General features: G+C 56.0%; 1 protein-coding gene across 1 annotated transcript in view; it reads left to right on the top strand.

Moving 5' to 3' along the window:
* PKD1 (polycystin 1, transient receptor potential channel interacting) overlaps positions 1-17365 on the top strand; it is a 76695-nt gene extending 59330 nt beyond the window's left edge. Inside the window, exons 26-46 of the mRNA XM_030459529.1 lie at positions 312-507; positions 2346-2516; positions 3307-3450; positions 4008-4218; positions 4550-4676; positions 5169-5285; positions 5851-5900; positions 6058-6260; positions 6907-7012; positions 7545-7663; positions 8164-8366; positions 8710-8904; positions 9649-9788; positions 10481-10608; positions 11475-11643; positions 12284-12409; positions 12575-12749; positions 13266-13553; positions 13944-14078; positions 14491-14805; positions 16199-17365. Coding sequence (XP_030315389.1) covers positions 312-507; positions 2346-2516; positions 3307-3450; positions 4008-4218; positions 4550-4676; positions 5169-5285; positions 5851-5900; positions 6058-6260; positions 6907-7012; positions 7545-7663; positions 8164-8366; positions 8710-8904; positions 9649-9788; positions 10481-10608; positions 11475-11643; positions 12284-12409; positions 12575-12749; positions 13266-13553; positions 13944-14078; positions 14491-14805; positions 16199-16795 — 3915 coding nt within the window. The 3' untranslated portion in view covers positions 16796-17365. The remainder of the gene's footprint in view (positions 1-311; positions 508-2345; positions 2517-3306; positions 3451-4007; positions 4219-4549; positions 4677-5168; positions 5286-5850; positions 5901-6057; positions 6261-6906; positions 7013-7544; positions 7664-8163; positions 8367-8709; positions 8905-9648; positions 9789-10480; positions 10609-11474; positions 11644-12283; positions 12410-12574; positions 12750-13265; positions 13554-13943; positions 14079-14490; positions 14806-16198) is intronic.
* Positions 17366-18015: the final 650 nt, after the last annotated feature.

The following is an 18015-nucleotide window of genomic DNA, read 5'->3' as shown; positions in this document are numbered from 1 at the left end:
CAAAAGGACCTGAAAGCCTTTGGGAGGTGCAGATGGGCACAGCTCCTGGAGGCGCCGTGTCCTCTGCTTGTGAATCCTGGCTGCTGCTGAAACCAGACCTTTGCAGATGGTTTTGTTCTCCATCCTGGACACCTCTTGGTGTTCAGCTCTGTGGGATAGCAGAGGTTCCTCCCAGCTGTCACCCAGCACTGGTTTATCCCAGCGAGCTTGTCCCTGCCAGCAGCTCCCTGCTTTCTGGGCATGGCTCCTGGGCAAGGGGGGATTCCTCCTGGGGAAGGAGAGTGCCTTACAACAGATTTCTTTTCTTCTAGGCTCCAGGCCCAGGTCTCAACTACATTGTTCTGCTGACATGTGCTGTCTGCTTTGTCACCTACTCGGTGGCCGCTCTGATCGTGCACAAGTTGGACATGATCGACATCACCCGAGTGGGAGTGATCCCCTTCTGTGGGAAGAATGGGCTATACAAATATGAGATCCTGGTGAAAACTGGCTGGGGACGAGGGTCAGGTGAGCCCGGAGCCTCTTCTCCAGTCCTTGATTCCCAGGGTGACATCTGTGTGGTGCCCCTGAGGTCTCAGCACATCCTGCACCAAGCGTTGGGTCCCCAGCTGAGCTGGGGGCTGGAGCAGCTCTGAGCAGCCAGCGGGGTCAGGGCTTCCCCCAGCACTCCCAGGGATGGGGTTTTTTGGCAGTGAGGAGGCAGGTCAGGAGCTGTGGAGTAGAGTGTGCTGCCCCACCACTTGTTGTGGGGGTGGGACAAGCAACTACTGCTGGAAGGAGCCACCCAGTATAGAAATATCCCCAGCCTGCTCCCCCTGACTGGGCTCTTCATCCAGGAGGAGCCAAGAGGAAACATTGTTCCTCACTCCTGACCCTCTCCTGAAGGAATATCCAGGCCCTTTAGATGGATCATTCTTTTGCCCTCCAGCATCCTTCACTCTGTTCTGCCATATTTTCCAGCAGCAGGAAGGCAGAAAGCTTGGCTTGCTGATCCAGGCTGAGTTTGTAGATAAAGCTGCCAGAAACATCATCCTGGAGTTGGAAATCCACATAGTTGGGATGTGGAAAGTCTCAGCAAAGACAGAAGTGGAGTGCCACCATGTCACTGCCAGAAACACACTCCCGTGGATCTTAGTGTGGTTTCACCTGGAGCAGCATTCTCCTGAAGCTTCTCCATCCATGTGGAGTAGATGGACCAAGGGCCACCTGGCAAGTGATGGCAGAGAGAAGTCAAAGAAAACAAGTCTTTCAAATACCTGATGGAAAAAACATCTAGAATAAACTTCTGTTCCTGTTAGGGTGTTAGCAAGGCAAGAAGTGTCACATTCAGTCCCCTCCAAAGAAAACCACGAGTGTGCCAAGAGGTCTGTACACCAGGACATTGTGAGCCCTCCAGGTTGTGTCTAACACTCTGCCTGGGTGTGGGGTGGCTGTTGAGTCCATTCCTTCCTCCCCCAGTCTCCAGGTGGCCCCTCTGAAGGGCCATTGCATCTGTACCAGGTCACCAGCAGGCAGGCAGTCCTGGGGAACTGCTCCACCTTGGGTGGACTCCAGCACAAGTCCTGTGAGGAGAGGCTGAGGGAGCTGGAGGTGTTCAGGCTGGAGAAGAGGAGGCTCAGAGGAGACCTCATCACTCTCTACAACTCCCTGAAAGGAGGTTGGAGCCAGGGGGGGGGTCGGGCTCTGCTCCCAGGCAGCTCTCAGCAAGACAAGAGGCCATGGGCTTCAGAATTTTTTCCTAATATCCAACCTAAACCTCCCCTGGCAGAGCTGGAGCTCTAGGTTGGATATTAGGAAGGAATTCTTTGCAGAGAGGGTGCTGAGGCATTGGGATGGGCTGCCCAGGAAGGGGGTGGATTCTCCATCCATCCCTGGAGGTTTTTAAGAAGAGCCTGAACATGGCACTGAGTGCCATGGGCTGGGAACCACGGGGGTAGTGGATCCAGGGTTGGATTTGATGATCCCAGAGCTCCTTTCCGAGCTGGATGGCTCTGTGATTCTATGACCTGTCCCCTCCATCCCTCCAGGAATGTCCCCCCCAAGCCCCACCCCAGCAGAGCCCACACACCTCCCTGCAGGCGCAGCTGCCGCAGCCGCGCGCTCCCCAGCTCCCCAGAGGTAAGGGAGGAAAACCTCTGACATCCACACCCAGAACTCATCTGATCTGCAAAGGGGAAAAAAAAAAAGGTGTGAGAGGGGGGAGAGCACCCCATGCCATGGGCTGGGAACCACGGGGGGAGTGGTTCAAGGGTTGGAGTTGATGATCCCAGAGCTCCTTTCTGAGCCAGATGGTTCTGTGATTCTGTGGGTGGCCTTCCCTCACTGAGTCCTTTTACCTCTGCCAGGCACCACGGCCCACGTGGGGATTGCCCTGTATGGTGTGGACAACAAAAGTGGGCACAGACACCTGGATGGGGAGCACTCCTTCCAGCGCAACAGCCTCGACGTCTTCCGCATCGCCACCGAGCGCAGCCTGGGCAGCATCTGGCGCATCCGTGTCTGGCACGACAACAAAGGTGAGGATGCAGTGGCTGCAGGCAGCCAGAACACACCCCACGTCACAGCCAGGCTCTGCTCTCCCTCCTACCCGGGCCCGCAGCCTGGATGGACCCTGGTGGGAAACCCTGGGTAGCCACTGGCATGAGGGGAGTTTGCTGGAGCATCCGTGTTGGGGAGGTCTGCAGGATGTCACCTGGGACCTGTGCCAGGCACTAAGCTGTCTGCACAGAACCCCAGACTGGTTTGGATTGGAAGAGACCTTAAAGCTCATCCAGTTCCACCCCCTGCCATGGGCAGGGACACCTCCCACCAGCCCAGCAAAAGCACAAGGGAGAGACAGGAACAACCACTCCAGCAGTGGAATGGGATATGCTGAACCCCTAACCCCAGAAGACAGAAGCAATTTTTAAGGATTATTTTTTAGAATAGAACCTGGTTTGGGTTAGAATGGACTGGTTTGGGTTGGAAGGATCTTGCAGCCCATCCAGTGCCACCCCTGCCACGGTCAGGGACACCTCCCACCAGCCCAGGGGGCTCCAAGCCCCATCCAACCTTCAACACTGCCAGGGATGGGGCAGCCACAGCTTCTGGGGGCAACCAGGGGCTCAGCACCCTCACCCCAAAGAATTTCTTCTAAGATCTCATCTGCAGCCTAGGAGGTCACCTGACTGTGCCAAACCTTTCTCTTGGGGGCTGTGCAAGTGCCACCAATGAAGATGGTGTCACAGGGTGAGGGGCTCTAGGGTTGCCCTTGGCTTTACAAGAATGTCCACCATCAAACACATTTCTTGATCTCTTAATTTCTAGGACTCAGCCCCTCTTGGTACCTGCAGCACGTTATAGTCCGGGACTTGCAGAGCAGCAAGAGCTACTTCTTCCTGGTGAATGACTGGCTGTCTGTGGAGAGTGAGGAGAATGATGGCATGGTGGAGAAGGAGATCTATGCAGCCAGTGAGTGCTCGGCCCCTGGGGCATGGGGCTGGGGTGGCTGAACAGCACAGAAGTTCTTGTGCTCTGCTATGTCCTTTGTATCACGGAATGTTTAAGTGGAAGAAACCTCCAAGCTCATCCAGTCCAGCACCTAAACCATGTCCCTAAGGACCAGGTCCAAACACCTTTTAAATGCCTCCAGGGATGGTGACTCCACCACTGTCCTGGGCCATCCCAATGCCTGACAACCCTCTCAGGGAAAAACATTTCCTAACATCAGCCTAAACCTCCCCTGGCACAGCTTCCATCCATTCCCTCTGCTCCTATCCCATCCCTCAGGAGCAGAGGCTGTTTCCCTCCTCACTCCAACCTCCCTTGAGGCAGATGCAGAGAGCCATAATGTCCTCTATGAAGGACAAGGCATGGCAGGGCCCCAGCTGTGAGCAGGGGCTGTGCAGATGTGGGGTGGACACTTCCTTGAGGATCAGTCTGCCAGGAGGGACAGTTGCAGGGCCAGTCGTGTCCCCCCTGTGCTGCAGCTGGCCCTGAGAGGCTCTCTCTTTTTTTTTTGTCCTCAGGTGAGACAGAGCTGAGGAGTTTCTCCCGGATCTTCAGAGCAGAGCTGCAAAGAGGTTTCTTTGAGAAGCACGTGTGGCTGTCCCTCTGGGACCACCCCCCTCGCAGCCGCTTCACCCGCGTCCAGAGAGCCACCTGCTGCTCCCTCCTCATCTTCCTCTTCCTCTGTGCCAACGCCGTGTGGTACGGGGTGGTGGGGAATGTCCACCTCAGGTGAGTTCCTCCCTTGGTGCTCTGGCCCATCCCTTCACCTCTTGGGGGTCCCTCCTGTGCTTCACAGGGCAGGACAGACCTTTGCTCTGCTGGGAATTGCTTCTGCTTTGAGTCCTCCCTTCCTGCTCCAGAGACCCTGGGGTCAGGGTGTGGATGGCCAAGGACACAACCTGCTCAGCTTCCCTCTCTGCCATCTCGTAGTACAGCCCGTGCTCTTTTCTTTCTCTGCACACCTGGGATGTTGGGGGGTGCAGTTTTGTCCCCTTGCTTAGCTGGAACCCCCCAGTGCTCCTGCTGCCCCTGGGCTCTGATCTCTCTTGGTTCTCTCCAGCCCTGGGGCCGTCTCCAACCTGATCCCTGTCAACATGGACACAGTGGCTGTTGGTCTGGTCTCCAGCGTGGTGGTTTACCCTCTCTACCTGGTCATTTTATTCCTCTTCCGGATGGCTCGTGCCAAGGTAAGGAGGAGCAGTAGCTACAGGCTGCCCCCAGGATGTGTCCTTGGGGGTCCATCCCATCTCCAGCTGTGTCCCTGTGCTGCCCTATGCCCTTGTCCTCAGAGGGACAGATCCCTGCTGGACTCTAATGATGCCCTGAGACCCCCAGGGCAGGTTTTAAAAGCTTTTTTGGCTCTTAGACCCTCATGGTTTCAGTATGGGACAGGTTCCCACTGCTGGGGGTGACCCTTGGCTGCCTGAGAGATGCTCAGTGGAACATTGCTAATGCAGCACTGCCCCTGGTACTGAGCAGAGCTGGAGAAGGATTAGCTGGGGATTTAATGACTTGTTAGGCACAATTAGCAGCCTCATTAGGTGCTGCAGCCAGGGACTGATGAGCAGTAAGTGTGTCAGATCTTTCTGGTTGCTGTGAGCACTCCCTGCTCAGTGGGAAGTTGCAGGATCATGGGGCTTCCTGGGAACTTTCTGCTGAAAACTTTCTATCTGCTGCAGGTCTCCATCAACCACACCCTGACCCACTCAGACCAGCAGTCCTTGGAGATTGACAACTACCTGGACTCCTCAATCCTTGACAGCTCCTTCCCCACCTTCCCCGGGCTCCGGGCAGAGGTAACTTCTTCCCTCCCCAGAGCTGGAGAGGCTGTGTGCTCCCTGCAGGGACACGGTGTCCAGCACAGCTCTCAGGGCAAGACCTGATGCATTTAAGAGCCTCTGGCTAATGCCTGGGGCAGCCACAGCCCTGCATCTCTCACCTGGCTGGGGACTGAGCATGGGCTGTCCCCAGCTCCTGTTCTGTGCCACATCCCCAGCTCCTGTTCTGTGCCACGTCCCCAGCTCCTGCTCCGTGCCACGTCCCCAGCTCCTGCTCTGTGCCACGTCCCCAGCTCCTGTTCTGTGCCATGTCCCCAGCTCCATCTCTGTGCCATGTCCCCAGCTCCTGCTCTGTGCCATGTCCCCAGCTCCTGCTCTGTGTCATGTCCCCAGCTCCAGCTCTGTGCCATGTCCCCAGCATGCCTGGGCTCAGAGGGGAGCAGCCCCTGGAGGTGTGGACCCAGGGCTAAGAGCAGCTCAGGCTCCCACGTTTCCTGCCCATCCCCTGATGTTTCCAACCCACTCTTTTTTCCTGGACACAAACCAGCATCCTGTGCCTGAAATGCCTCTCCTTCCTCCACAGGCCTTCTCTGAGCAAACCAAGACAGATCTCTTCTTGGAGGACTCCAAAAGGTAAGGATGTTCCTGAGGGATGGAGGGAGGAGGAGGGCAGTGCAGTTCCTGGCTGGGCAGACTGAGGTTGAGCTCCCACAGCTCTTTCCCCTCTGGCCAGCCCCTCTCTCCAGCTTTTCTCCTGCTTCCCATTCCCCACTCCTCTGTTTGCCCGTAGCCTGGTGAGGTGGCCCTCCAGTGAAGCCCTGCTGAGCTGGCCAGACCTCCTCAGTGACCCCTCCATCATGGGCAACACCATCCAGAAGCTGAAGAGAGGCCGGGCCAGCCGACACCTCGGACTGGAGGCCCCGTTGGCAACTGAGGAGGACAACTTGTCCCTGGGTGTTCACCAGGGACAGCCTCGCTATTTCTCAGCCTCAGGTGGGTGTAGGAGCAGCTTTGCTCCGTGCCAGGGCTTTGAGTACCCCAGGGAAGGGCAGGAGGAGGAGACTGGTCCCTGGGAGCAGCAGGATAGCAGAGGCTGCTGGCATCACTGCTGGCTTCCTGCAAAGGGCAGAGGAGGGGGATGCTCGTGTTCTCCTAAGGAGGATTTCAGGCTGGGAAAGCAGCAATCCTGAGATGGATCAGGCTGGAGTGAGGGGTCACCAGCCACTTGGGAGCAGGGAAGGATGTGTTGCCATGGAGTTGGGAAGCAAGCAGCACTTCCTCACTGGTTGGAAGGCCACAGGGTGCCCCTGAACCTCTGCTGGTGGCTGGAGGAGGAGAGGAATTCCTCCTGTCCCATGTGTCATGCCAGGCCCTGCAGCCAAGCTGGGCACAGGCAGGAGGGGAGGCTGTCCCATGGGGAAGGGCCTCACCCTGCTCCTTCCCCTCCCCAGCTCTCCCCAGATGTGGCTGAGCCTGGGTGGTGCAGAGCTGTCCCCAGGATGGCACTGGGGGGGCACATGGCTCCTGCCAGCACTGCCAGCACTGGGTGCTGTGCCCCTGCCTGTACTGGGTGCTGTGCCCCTGCCTGCACTGGGTGCTGTGCTCCTGCCTTCACTGCCTGCACACTTTCTTTCCCCAGATGAGGATCTGATCCGGCAGATCCTGGCAGATGGAGCCAGTGGCATCTCCCACTCCCAGGACCTGGGGCCCTACATGAGGGCAGAAACAGATCTGATCTCAGGCCTGTAAGTATTCAGGGAGGAACCCCCTCCCCTGACCTCCTGTCCTTGTCCTCCCAGCCAGCTCAGCAGCAGCTGGAAGGGACTCTGTGGCACTGCAGACCCCTGGGGCAGCTCTGTCACCACTCACTGTGTCCTTGCTGGCTGTGATTCCTGCAGCCCCCTCCCCAGCCAGAGCTCCCAGTGCTGCCCTTCCAGAGCCCCCCTGGAATATCCCAGTAGACCCCAGGCTGAGGCTGTGTCCTCACAAAAAATGCATCTTCTTGACAAAGTGCCAGGACGTGGGTTCTCTTCATGGCACTGATGGGAGGGAAGAAGGCCTTGGACCTCTCTTGAGTTTTCATGTCCCAAGCAACTCTGCTTTGGGACCCTGAGCACCCTCAGAGCATCTGTGTGCCTCAGCAGCGTGGGCCCACTGCTCCACAGGGAAATTCTTAATGAATTCAAGTTCAAAGCTTCTGCTCCAGTGTGAGGACTGCAGCTGGGTGCCAGCCTGCCTCCTGTGCTGGCATGACTCACTAGCATCACCCTTCTGCAGGTCCAGTGTGTTTGGGGAGAAGGTGGAGACTGTCATGATGCAGAAGCTGAATGACAAAGGGCAGAGCATCCCTGGTCCCCCCCGGGAAGTCAGCAGATCAGCCAAGTCAACGTGGACAGGTACCAGGGTACCAGTGCTGTGCCAGTGCTGGGGCAGGGAGGAAGGGGGTGTGGGGGAAGAGGGGCTGCAGGGCACATAGAAAAGGAGCCTTAGGAACAGCTGCTTCCCTGCTTAGGATGTGGTCAGAGAAGCTGATGGCTTCTCTTGGAGCTTGAACCTTACCAGCCTGGGGCCACCACTTCTTTTTCACAGTCCCTCCCAGCACCCTGGGGAAGTTCTGCTCAATTCTGTCTCAGTTCTGGCAGTTCAGCATCAAAAGCAGGATCTCAGGCCTGGGGCCCACCCTGATGTCTGCAGCAGGAAAGCTGCTCCTGAGGCTTCCCTGCCCGTGTTTCAGTGTGCACTGTTCTTTGGTGGGAGATGTTTGGGATAATCCCCCCAAACTCAGCCAGGGCTGGTGGCAAGCTCCCTGCTGGGATGAACTATGTGTTCAGCCCTTTCTGCTCCCATGGGAACCCTTTTGCAGTAACATGACTCTTGTTTTCCTTCTCCCTTCCAGTTGCAGACCCAACGTTCAGGAAGCGCTTGCTGCCCCCCTGGTGCTCCTCCCTGGCTCATGCTCTCAGTCTCCTCCTCTTTGCCACCTCCACGGGGGTCTCTGTGTGGATTGGGGTGGGCTTTTCCTCCAGTGTTGCCCTCATGTGGCTCATCTCAGGGATATTCAGCTTTCTGGCATCCTTCTTGGTCTGGGAGCCCCTGAAGGTAAGGGCGACATGAGTACACAAGCACATGGCTGGGGATTAGCTGCCCTCAGCATCTTGTCCAGATATTCATCACTTGAGTGCCCAGATATTCATCAGGTCACACTGGACACTTGAGTGGATTGGATCCTCTCTCCCATCTTCATCTCCCTGCAGGAGGGGAAAGTTGTCCTTTCTTTCCCTGGTGTCTGTGTGTGTGTGGGCTCAGTTTGTTCTCCTGGCTGTGTGCTCAGCAATGGTGCTCTGCTCCTTCTCTTTGCTGCTGACACGGACACGCTCATGGGCCCATGGTGGGGCTGGTGGTACAGCTGTCCCCAGGCTCACCACACTGCCTGTGTCCCCAGGTTCTGCTGGAAGCCCTCTACTTCTCACTGGTTGCCAAGCGCTTGCACCCAGAGGAGGACGATACCTTGGTGGAGCATCCCTTTGTGGAGCCTGTTTCTGAGAAGATCAGCAAAGTCAGACCCCCACAGGGGTTTGCCCTGTTCCAGGCCAAGGAGGAGGCCAGGAAGGTCAAACTGCTACACAGGATGCTCAAGGTAAGAGATTTCCTGATGTCTGTGGTGCCCGGGGCAGAGTGCTGAGATAACATCCCAGCATGTGGGTCATCCCAATCCATCTCTGGAGGGATCTGTCATCTCCTGAGCTAGGAGGTGCAGGTCTCCAGGTCCCTGCCTCAGTTTTCCCACCTGTAAAAGCCTGGCAGTGACATTCGTCTTCTCTGCAAAGCTCTGAGGTGGCTGGAAAGCAGAGTCATGAGCAGCTGATGTGTTTGGCTCCAACACTCAGGTGTCTGGGAAGCTTTGCAGTGTGGAGTAGATACCAATTTGCACAGGAAAATTCACCAGTTGAGTCTTGTGAAGCACACAACTCCCTGTCTAGGAGTTTTGCTCTCTTTGTAGCTCATCCAGCACTACCCTTCCACACTTGTGCTGCTGTAACCCAGCTGAGTAAATTTTAAGGATGGAAAGAATATTTTAAAGGATGGAAAGGATATTTTAAAGGATGGAAACCCCCAAAACTCAGGCCTACAGGAGCTCACAGGGAGGTTGTGCAACACAGATCAGCTGAAACGTGGTGCTGGGCTGGCTGCTTTCAACAAAGAGTGTTGTTAGGAACCTGTGGTCTGCTTTCCATATGGAAAAATAAAGAGCAGAGCTCTTTGGGTCCTGATCCAGCTGCACGGTGAGCAGCAGGCAGTGGAAACCACCATGAGTTCGGTGTAGGGTTGGGAAAAAACCCCTCTGCTTGGGTGTAATCCCTTTCTACTCTCTGCCCACCAGAATTTCCTCATCTACATGATGTTCCTGCTGGTGATCCTGCTCACCAACTATGGAGATGCCTCTCGCCACAGCCAGGCTTTCCTCCTGCAGAGCTCCATCAAGCAGCAGTTGGGCACCAGCGAATTCCTCCGCATCAAGAGGTGACTCTGAATTTTCCTGTCCCCACCCCACCTCTTGGAACAGGTGGAAATGCTGGGACACCTTCCTCACACACAACACCAAGAGCAAAAAACAGCTCTTAAGGAAGTGAAGCAGCCACTGTTTTGAAAAATGCAAAACAAGAGGCAGCATCCCTAGATGCTTGTGAGAGCCTCGGTTTCTGGTGTGTCATTGATTTTCTCTGCCACTCCAGACTCCTTTTAGGCAATTTCACATCTGTATTAAAATAGGTTTTATTAAAACAGGACAAGAGAATTAAATAAATGTAGTGTAGACATACCTATTTTTATTACCAAAAAAAGAAACTGATGCATTGACTGTATTCAGGTTTTTCTTTTAAAATTTTCATCTTTTATTCACTCTCAAGAGCCAATGAGTTACATAAATCATAGCAGTTTCCATTTCCTTACTGAAGTAGTCAACAAGATTTTCATTTCTTTTTTATGCTGACTCAGTAGCACATTAGACCTTTAAGAAAGAGTGTATTGGACTGTTTTTCCAGTGAGATTCTTCTCACAAAGACTCCCTTTCTGGCCAAGGTTTCCACACAAGCCCAGGTCACCTCTCCAAAACCCCATCCCCTAGACTATGGGTGAGAGGTACAGAGGTTGCCCTGACAGAGTTGCCTGGGAGCATTCCCCCTTCTCACACATTTTTTCTTTCCCCTTTGCAGGTCAGATGAGTTCTGGGTGTGGATGTCAGAGGTCTTCCTCCCTTACCTCTACAACAACCACTCGGGGCAGGAGAGCTCCAGCACCACACTGGGGAGCGCGCGGCTGCGGCAGCTGCGCCTGCAGGGAGGTGTGTGGGGTCTGCTGGGATGGGGCTTGGGGGGACATTCCTGGAGGGATGGAGGGGACAGGTCATAGAATCACAGAGCCATCCAGCTCGGAAAGGAGCTCTAGGATCATCAAATCCAACCCTGGATCCACTACCCCCGTGGTTCCCAGCCCATGGCACTCAGTGCCACGTTCAGACTCTTCTTAAAAACCTCCAGGGATGGATGGAGAATCCACCCCCTCCCTGGGCAGCCCATCCCAATGCCTCAGCACCCTCTCTGCAAAGAATTCCTTCCTAATATCCAACCTAAACCTCCCCTGGCAGAGCTGAAGCTCTGCCAGGGGAGGTTTAGGTTGGATATTAGGAAAAAATTCTGAAGCCCATGGCCTCTTGTCTTGCTGAGAGCTGCCTGGGAGCAGAGCCCGACCCCCCCCTGGCTCCAACCTCCTTTCAGGGAGTTGTAGAGAGTGATGAGGTCTCCTCTGAGCCTCCTCTTCTCCAGCCTGAACACCTCCAGCTCCCTCAGCCTCTCCTCATAGGATCTGTGCTGGATCCCTTCACAGCCTCCTTGCTCTTCTCTGGACCTGCTCCAGCACCTCAATCTCCTTCCTGAGCTGAATGGAACTGGGGCTGCAGGGAGCATGGCAGAGGTTATGGAGCCAGGTTTATCTCTGCACCCAGCTTGCTTCTGGTTCTGCTCCTGCAGAGATGAACTGGGGCAGTGGATCGGGGGGTTTGATGCTCAGAGTTGAGGCTGATGCTCTCTGGAGGTGGGACTGAGGAGGTGGCAGGGGCTTGGGAAGAAGGGAGATGCTAGGTGTGAGTTGCCCCAGAGCTGCTGGGCTGCCTGAGGCTGCCATGGGGTGACAGCTTTGGTCTCATTGCAGCCCAGTGCCAGCAGAGTGTCCAGGATCTCCTCACTGCTGCCAGGAGGAACTGCACCAACTCCCAGGGCTTTGCTACTGCTGCCTACACAGCTGGCTGGGAGAGGGCAGCTGGGAATGGGACTGGTCCTACTGGGACTGCCTGGTCCTACTCACCACCTGACCTCACAGGGTAAGGAGCCTGCACCTATCCCTGCCCCAGCCCCCAGAGCCACCACCTCCTGACCTGACTTTGTCCCCAGAGGGGTCCCCAGCCCTCCCCTCAGCACAGCCCCTGGGACTGGCAAAGTGCAGATTAACACAGAAGGCTTCAGGTCCTTCCCTGAACACATCCCTGGTGGGGGAGTGAGTGGTGGGAGGCTCAGCTTCCCTGGGGATGTACGTGGTGTTCCCAGGTGCCCAGGGACAGAGGGTTCAACTTTCCAGCCTGAAGGGCAAGGGACAAGCTGCAGAACAAGGGCTCACAGCCACCCATGGGGACCATGGGGCAGCACTGGCTTTCTGCTACAGAGGGTTGTGGGAGATTGGGCTTTACCAGCACAGAAGGCATGGAATCACTATTGGTTTCTGCTCTGGTTTCTTCCTGGATGTGTCTTCATTGAAGTCTGGGGCACCAGAGGGCTTGGGGCCATTCTGGGGTTAGGGACACTGGGGTGGATCAGTGCACTGCTCCAGTTTGTCTTGTGAAATAAACACTTTGCTGCCCTTGGCTGTGCAGTGGAGGGCTCAGGGCCTGCATCTCCACCTAGGAGGGCATCCCAGGGGCTGCTCTGTCCTTCAGCTCTCACCTCACAGCTCTTCTTCCTTTGCAGGGTCTGGTACTGGGGTTACATCTCCTTCTACGATAGCAGTGGTTACATCCAGGAGCTGGGGGCTTCTCTGGAGGAGGGCAGGGCTCAGCTGGATTTCCTGCAGCAGCACACCTGGATTGACAACATGTAAGTGTGCAGGAGGGAAGGAAATGTTCCCCTGTCCCCAGGTGTCCCTGGGATGCTGCTGGGATGTCACGAGGTGACAGGATCCATGATGCTACCAAAGAGTGGCACCAAAGCCCAGACTGGATGCTGTCCCAGTGCCCTGAGCTGCACTTCTCCCCTCTGCAGGACTCGGGTGGTCTTTGTGGAGCTGATGCAGTACAACCCCAGTGTGGATCTGCACGCTGCCATCACCCTGCAGCTGGAGTTCCTGGGGGCTGGCCAGGCCATTGCCACTGTCACCATCAGCCCCTTCCCACTGCTGAGGCTCAGCGGGGGGGTCACCCTGCAGCTTCTCATGATGGTCAGTGTCTTACCTCCCCTCTCTGCTCATTCGTGGCCCAGTAGGCTCTGGGGACCCATCAGTGTTGGTTCCTCCTGCCTGAGGCCACTTGTCCCCGTGCCTGTCACCGCTCTGCTTCCAGGCCTGGGCAGCACAGAGGGAGCATCCCTGGCACCACAAAGGGCCAGGAGATTCCTCCTGCCCAGCAGCAGTTGTGAGTCTTGTCTCAGCCTTTTTGTTTCCTTGTTGCTGTGGCAACTTGAGGCTTTTTGTTCTGCTGTCCTCAGTGGGGACATCAGCCAGTGCCCTCTCCCCCTGGGCAGTGCCACCCTGCCACAAGGGCACAAGACGTGGTCCTGGGGAGCTTCAGGGCTGGGGCAGGAGGGAGCAGGGCACTGAGTGAGCAAGAAAGGAACAGCAGGACTCAGGAAAAGTGTGCTCCGGCTGGGGGCTGGCAGAGCTCAGCCTCATCCAGGGGACTTTTGGTGTCCTGGGGTGCAGCAAGCAGTCCTGGTGACCTCTCCATTCCTCCCCCAGGTCTTCCTCATGCTGTTTGTGGTTTACTTTGTGGTGTCTGAGGCACTGTCCATCAAGAAGGAAGGCAGAGCCTACTTCACCCTGTGGGGTAACTACAGCCAGTGGGTCTTCATCCTGCTCACCACCAGCATGGTGCTGGTGCACCTCAGCCAGGCCACCCTTGCTGACCAGCAGTGGCTCAAGTACCTGCACAACCGCAGGGCTTTCACCAACTTCTACCAGGTGGCCTTTCTCAACACCATCTTCAGCACTTTGGCTGCATCCCTCCTCTTCCTCCTGACTGTGCAGGTATGGAGAGGCAGCAGTGTCTGTGTCTGTGTGTGCTGTCCTCTTGCCACGTGGGCGCTGTCCCCTGGTGGCAAAGGGGTAAAAAGCAGTGTGGTGCTGTGGTCAGGCACTGCTCAAACACAGGATGGAGGTGGGGGACAGTGGTGCCACTCACTTTGCAGCACTTTGGGCCCCTGGAACCTCAGTTCCCTGGTGTGGCTGATGGGAGGGATTTGTCTGCAAGGAGCCTGCTGGCAAGGTTGTCCTCTTGCTCTGCCCCTGTTTGTGTTTCTCAGCCTTGTCTGAAATGTTTGAAATGATGTTTGGAAGAACCTTCTGTGGGCTGGCAGGGTCTGGCAGCCCCTCTGCCATGGGCCCCTGGTGTAACCCCCTCCTCTCTCTTGCTCCCAGGCTGCCCAGCAGCTGCGTTTCGTCAGGCAGTGGTCGGTGTTTGGGAAGACCCTCCAGAAGTCTGCCAGGGAGCTGGTGGCTGCAGGGCTGGCATTCACCATCCTCATCCTGGCCTATGCTCAGCTTGGCTTCCTGGTAACTACTGCTGGGCTCTTGGGTATCAACACCTGATAGATCAGAGAATGATAGAATGATAAAATGATATGAAAAAATGATATGATAAAATGATCTGGGTTGGGAAGGACCCCTGGGATGATCAAGTCCAACCCTCGATCCCCTCCCCCTGTGGTTACCAGGACATGGCAGTTGTCAGCAAGGGATGCCCCGGGTTGTTTTGTCCCTTGTCCCCCACTGTGTCCCAGCTGTGAGCAGGGCTCAGGGTGCTCTGGGCTGTGGCTTTGCCCAGGGGCTGTGTCCGTGATCTGTCCCTCTCTCAGGGCTGATCCAGGAGCTCGTGCTTTCTAAGATGGAATAGCAAGTACTGGGGGTCAGGGGAACGTTTTGCCACCCGTCCCTTCTCCTGAAACATCCCACATCCCCTTTGCAGCTCTTCTCCTCCTCCTCGGAGTCCTTCCGCAGCATTGGCAGCAGTCTCCTGCTGCTCTTTGCCATGCTGAGGGGCAGTGTCAACCTCCAGCCCTTCCTGCCCCACTCCTCGGGCCTCTACTGCCTCTTCTGCACCAGCTACATCGTCCTGGAGGTGTGGATCATCCTGAGGCTCTTCAGCGTGGTGCTGCTGTACAGCTACAGGGAGATGCAGCTGGAGCTGTACCGCCCTGCCTTCGAGCCCCAGGACTATGAGATGGTGGAGCTCTTCCTGCGCAGGCTCAAGATGTGGATGGGCTTCAGCAAAGCCAAGGAGGTGAGTGTGGCAGGCAGGGGGCTGCAGAGAGAACCAACCTCCACCACCCTTTTCTCTCTGGTTGCTCCCAGTGTCAGGGTTTAACACTGGCCTGGCAATTAAACCAAATAACTGATGTCCTCTATTAATCTCCCTCCCCTCCTTATTAAAGAAAGGAGAGAGAATAAGGGAGAGAGACTGATGGGTTGGAAACTAAACTACACAGCTTTAATGAAACAGTGATGATAAATAGGAAAAATGAGTAAATATATACAAATATACAAAGATACAGGAAAATTGATCTCAAGTTTCTCCCCCTTTCCCCCAATAACTCTCCCATCCCCACTGAGGCTGCAGGGCAGCCTTGGGAAAGTCCAGGCTGGAATCCTGGGGTCAGGAGCAGTTGGGAGCTGGAGGCAGGAACACACAGATATGGGCTGGGATGGATCAGGAGCACAGGCAGATAATGGATGGAATCCTCCCAGGATGCTGAAGGAAACAGGGAACGGGTGAAGGAAGGGAAGCAGGAAAGGCAGGAAGGGCAGGAGGCCTCTTGTGATCCCTCAAGTTTATCCTGAGTATGAGGTGTATGGGATGGAATCCTCTGTTTGGTCAATTCTGGCATCTCTCTTGTCCCTTCCTCCCCAAAGGGGGCTGCAGGTGGGACCTCTTTATTCCTTCTGGAGGGTAAAATGTTCCTCAGAGCTGAGCAGTGTCCTTGGCTCTGCACACCAGGCTCTGGCTGTAACTATAAACATCAGTGTTATCAGTCCTAGAAGCAGACACTGACTGAGAAACTTGCTGTTAATTTCAGCTACTTACAAGAGACTTAGCTGGAAGCAAAAGTACAAGACAGAAAATCACCTTTATCCTGGCCCAAACCAGGACACCCAGAAGGAACCTGGCCTGGTTCTCAGTCTCTCAGGCTGTTCCTGGGGGTCCCAGGGCTGGGTTAGCTGTGGGGCAGTGCAGTGGTGGCTGCTGAGTTCTCCATCCTCCAGTTCCATGTGTTGTCAGCTCCATGGATGGAAGCTGTGCCAGGGGAGGTTTCGGCTGATGTTAGGAAATGTTTTTTTCCCTGAGAGGGCTGTCAGACATTGGAATGGCCCAGGACAGTGGTGGAGTCACCATCCCTGGAGGCATTTACAAAGTGTTTGGACCTGGTCCTTTAGGACAGGGTTTAGGTGTTGGTCAAAGGTTGGACTGGATGAGCTTGGAGGTCTCTTCCAATTTATATTCTGTGATTCTGTGGTTTTATCTGGGGTCTGTCCCCAGGTCTGTACCACATCTTTCTCCTCCAGGAGGGGCTGGGAGCAGCTCTGGGGTTGTTTGGAGCCTTGGCCAGTGCCACAGCCAGCCCGGCATTCCCAGCTACCAGCTCCTGAAATAACTCTGCTCCCCTTCTCTCTCCCAGTTCCGGCACAAGGTGAGGTTTGAAGGGATGGAGCCACTGCCTTCCCGAGACTCCAGCGACTCCAAATCCTTCCGGGGCCCCACTCCCAGCGCCGCCTCCGACAGCTCCAGAGCTTCCACCTCCTCCAGCCAGCTGGATGGGCTCAGCCTGGTGCTGAGCACCCGGGACAGCCTGGAAGTGGACGCTGACATCCAACGCCTCCTTTCCCTCTTTGAGATGCTGCTGGCCCAGTTTGATCGGGTCAACCAGGTGACCGAGGACCTGTACCGCATGGAGCACCAGCTCCGGGGCTCCCGCAGCCGCCGCTCCCGCACCGGCAGCCCCCGGGAGGATGTTCCCCAGCAGGGCCCCTCTGCTGACAGCTCCTCTGAGACGGACCCCCAGCCCCCGCGGGACCCCCCGTTGTCCCCTCATTGTCCCCCAGTGCCCCCGGGCAGCCGGGGCTCTGTCCCCAGCCGGCTCCTTCGGGCCAGCAGAGGCCTCAGCGCTGCGGGCTCCGTGCTGCCCCCGCACAAACCCCGCAGCCCCGGAGCTCCAGCGGGGAGGAAGAAAAGGTCCCTGCGGGCCAAGAACAGAGTCCATCCCGCTGTCAAATAACAGGCGGGGGAAGCAACGCCTCGGGAGGGCAGCGAGAGCCCAGGAAAGGGTTTGCAGAGGGTGGGCTGTGCCCACCGGGCAGACCGGGAGCATCCTCAGGAGCTGCCGCTTCGAGAAGCTCCCACCGCGGCGGCTGGGACTGCCGGGACGTAGCGGGACCGCCCCCCGAACCGGGACCATGCCCCGAGCCGGGACCGCCCCCTCCCATCCCGCCAGTCCCGCTGACCTCCCCCCGGGGAGGTCTCCAGAGGTGAGGGTCGGAAAAGGCTGAGCCTTTCCCCGGGGTTGGGTCAGATGATGCCCCTCGGGGCAGGGCAGTATTAAAAAGTCGTTTATTTTGTTAAATGGTCCCGTCTGCAAACGGCCACCCCCGGTGGAAAGTCACTGTCCCGGGGTGGCACAGGGTGACGGGTACAGAGCTCCCCCCCCTTCCCTTCCCTGCTGGCTGTGCCGGATGGAAACGGGGAGAGGGGAGCCCCAGGCCTTGAAGGTTTGAACTGAGTCTTGGGTTTTTTGTTGACCAGACACACTGTGGAGGAAAGCTACAGGTTTCAAGAAGATATTTAATCTTTCTTTTTTTTTTTTTCCTTTTTTTTTTTTTTTCCTTTTTTTTTTTTCTCCAACATAAATATATATATAGCTATAGATAAACACTATCTACACCCATCTCAGTTAATTTCCAGTATTGGCTACTTTTATCCTCCAGAAATTGGTACTATTATTTGTATTTAAAGAAATCCCATATTTAAAACAAATGACATTGCAAGCTGCAGCCAGCTGCCAGCCCTGCTCAGAGGGGACTCAGGAGCAGCAGCTCAGCCCAGGGGGGGAGTGGAGACCCCAAAAGGGGATGCAGAGACCCCAAAGGGGATGCAGAGACCCCAGAGGGGATGTAGAGACCCCAGAGGGGGTGTGGAGCCCCCAAAGGGGGTGTGGAGCCCCTGGGGCTGCTCTAGCCCCCCCTGAGCTGGGGGTTGCCAAGGTGCTGGCTTTGCTGCGGTGCCCCCCAGCCCTTTGCCCCCCCTGTGCCATGGCCCCTGGGCACTGCTGGCTGCTTGGCTTTTCTAATCCAAGGAATGTATTGACCTAAGTATATATATTTTTTATTTTTCTTTTTGGTTTACTTGTTTATTATGTACTGCCCAGCACTTTAAACAATGCTTTCCTCGGCTAACAATGACACATGCGATCTAACAAGAACGGGATAATATATCACAAAA

This window comes from Calypte anna, chromosome 14 (assembly GCF_003957555.1).
Source record: "Calypte anna isolate BGI_N300 chromosome 14, bCalAnn1_v1.p, whole genome shotgun sequence".
Classification (NCBI taxonomy): Eukaryota; Metazoa; Chordata; class Aves; order Apodiformes; family Trochilidae; genus Calypte; species Calypte anna.
Note: the sequence above shows the minus strand (reverse complement) of the source record. Positions and strands in the feature narration are given on the sequence as shown.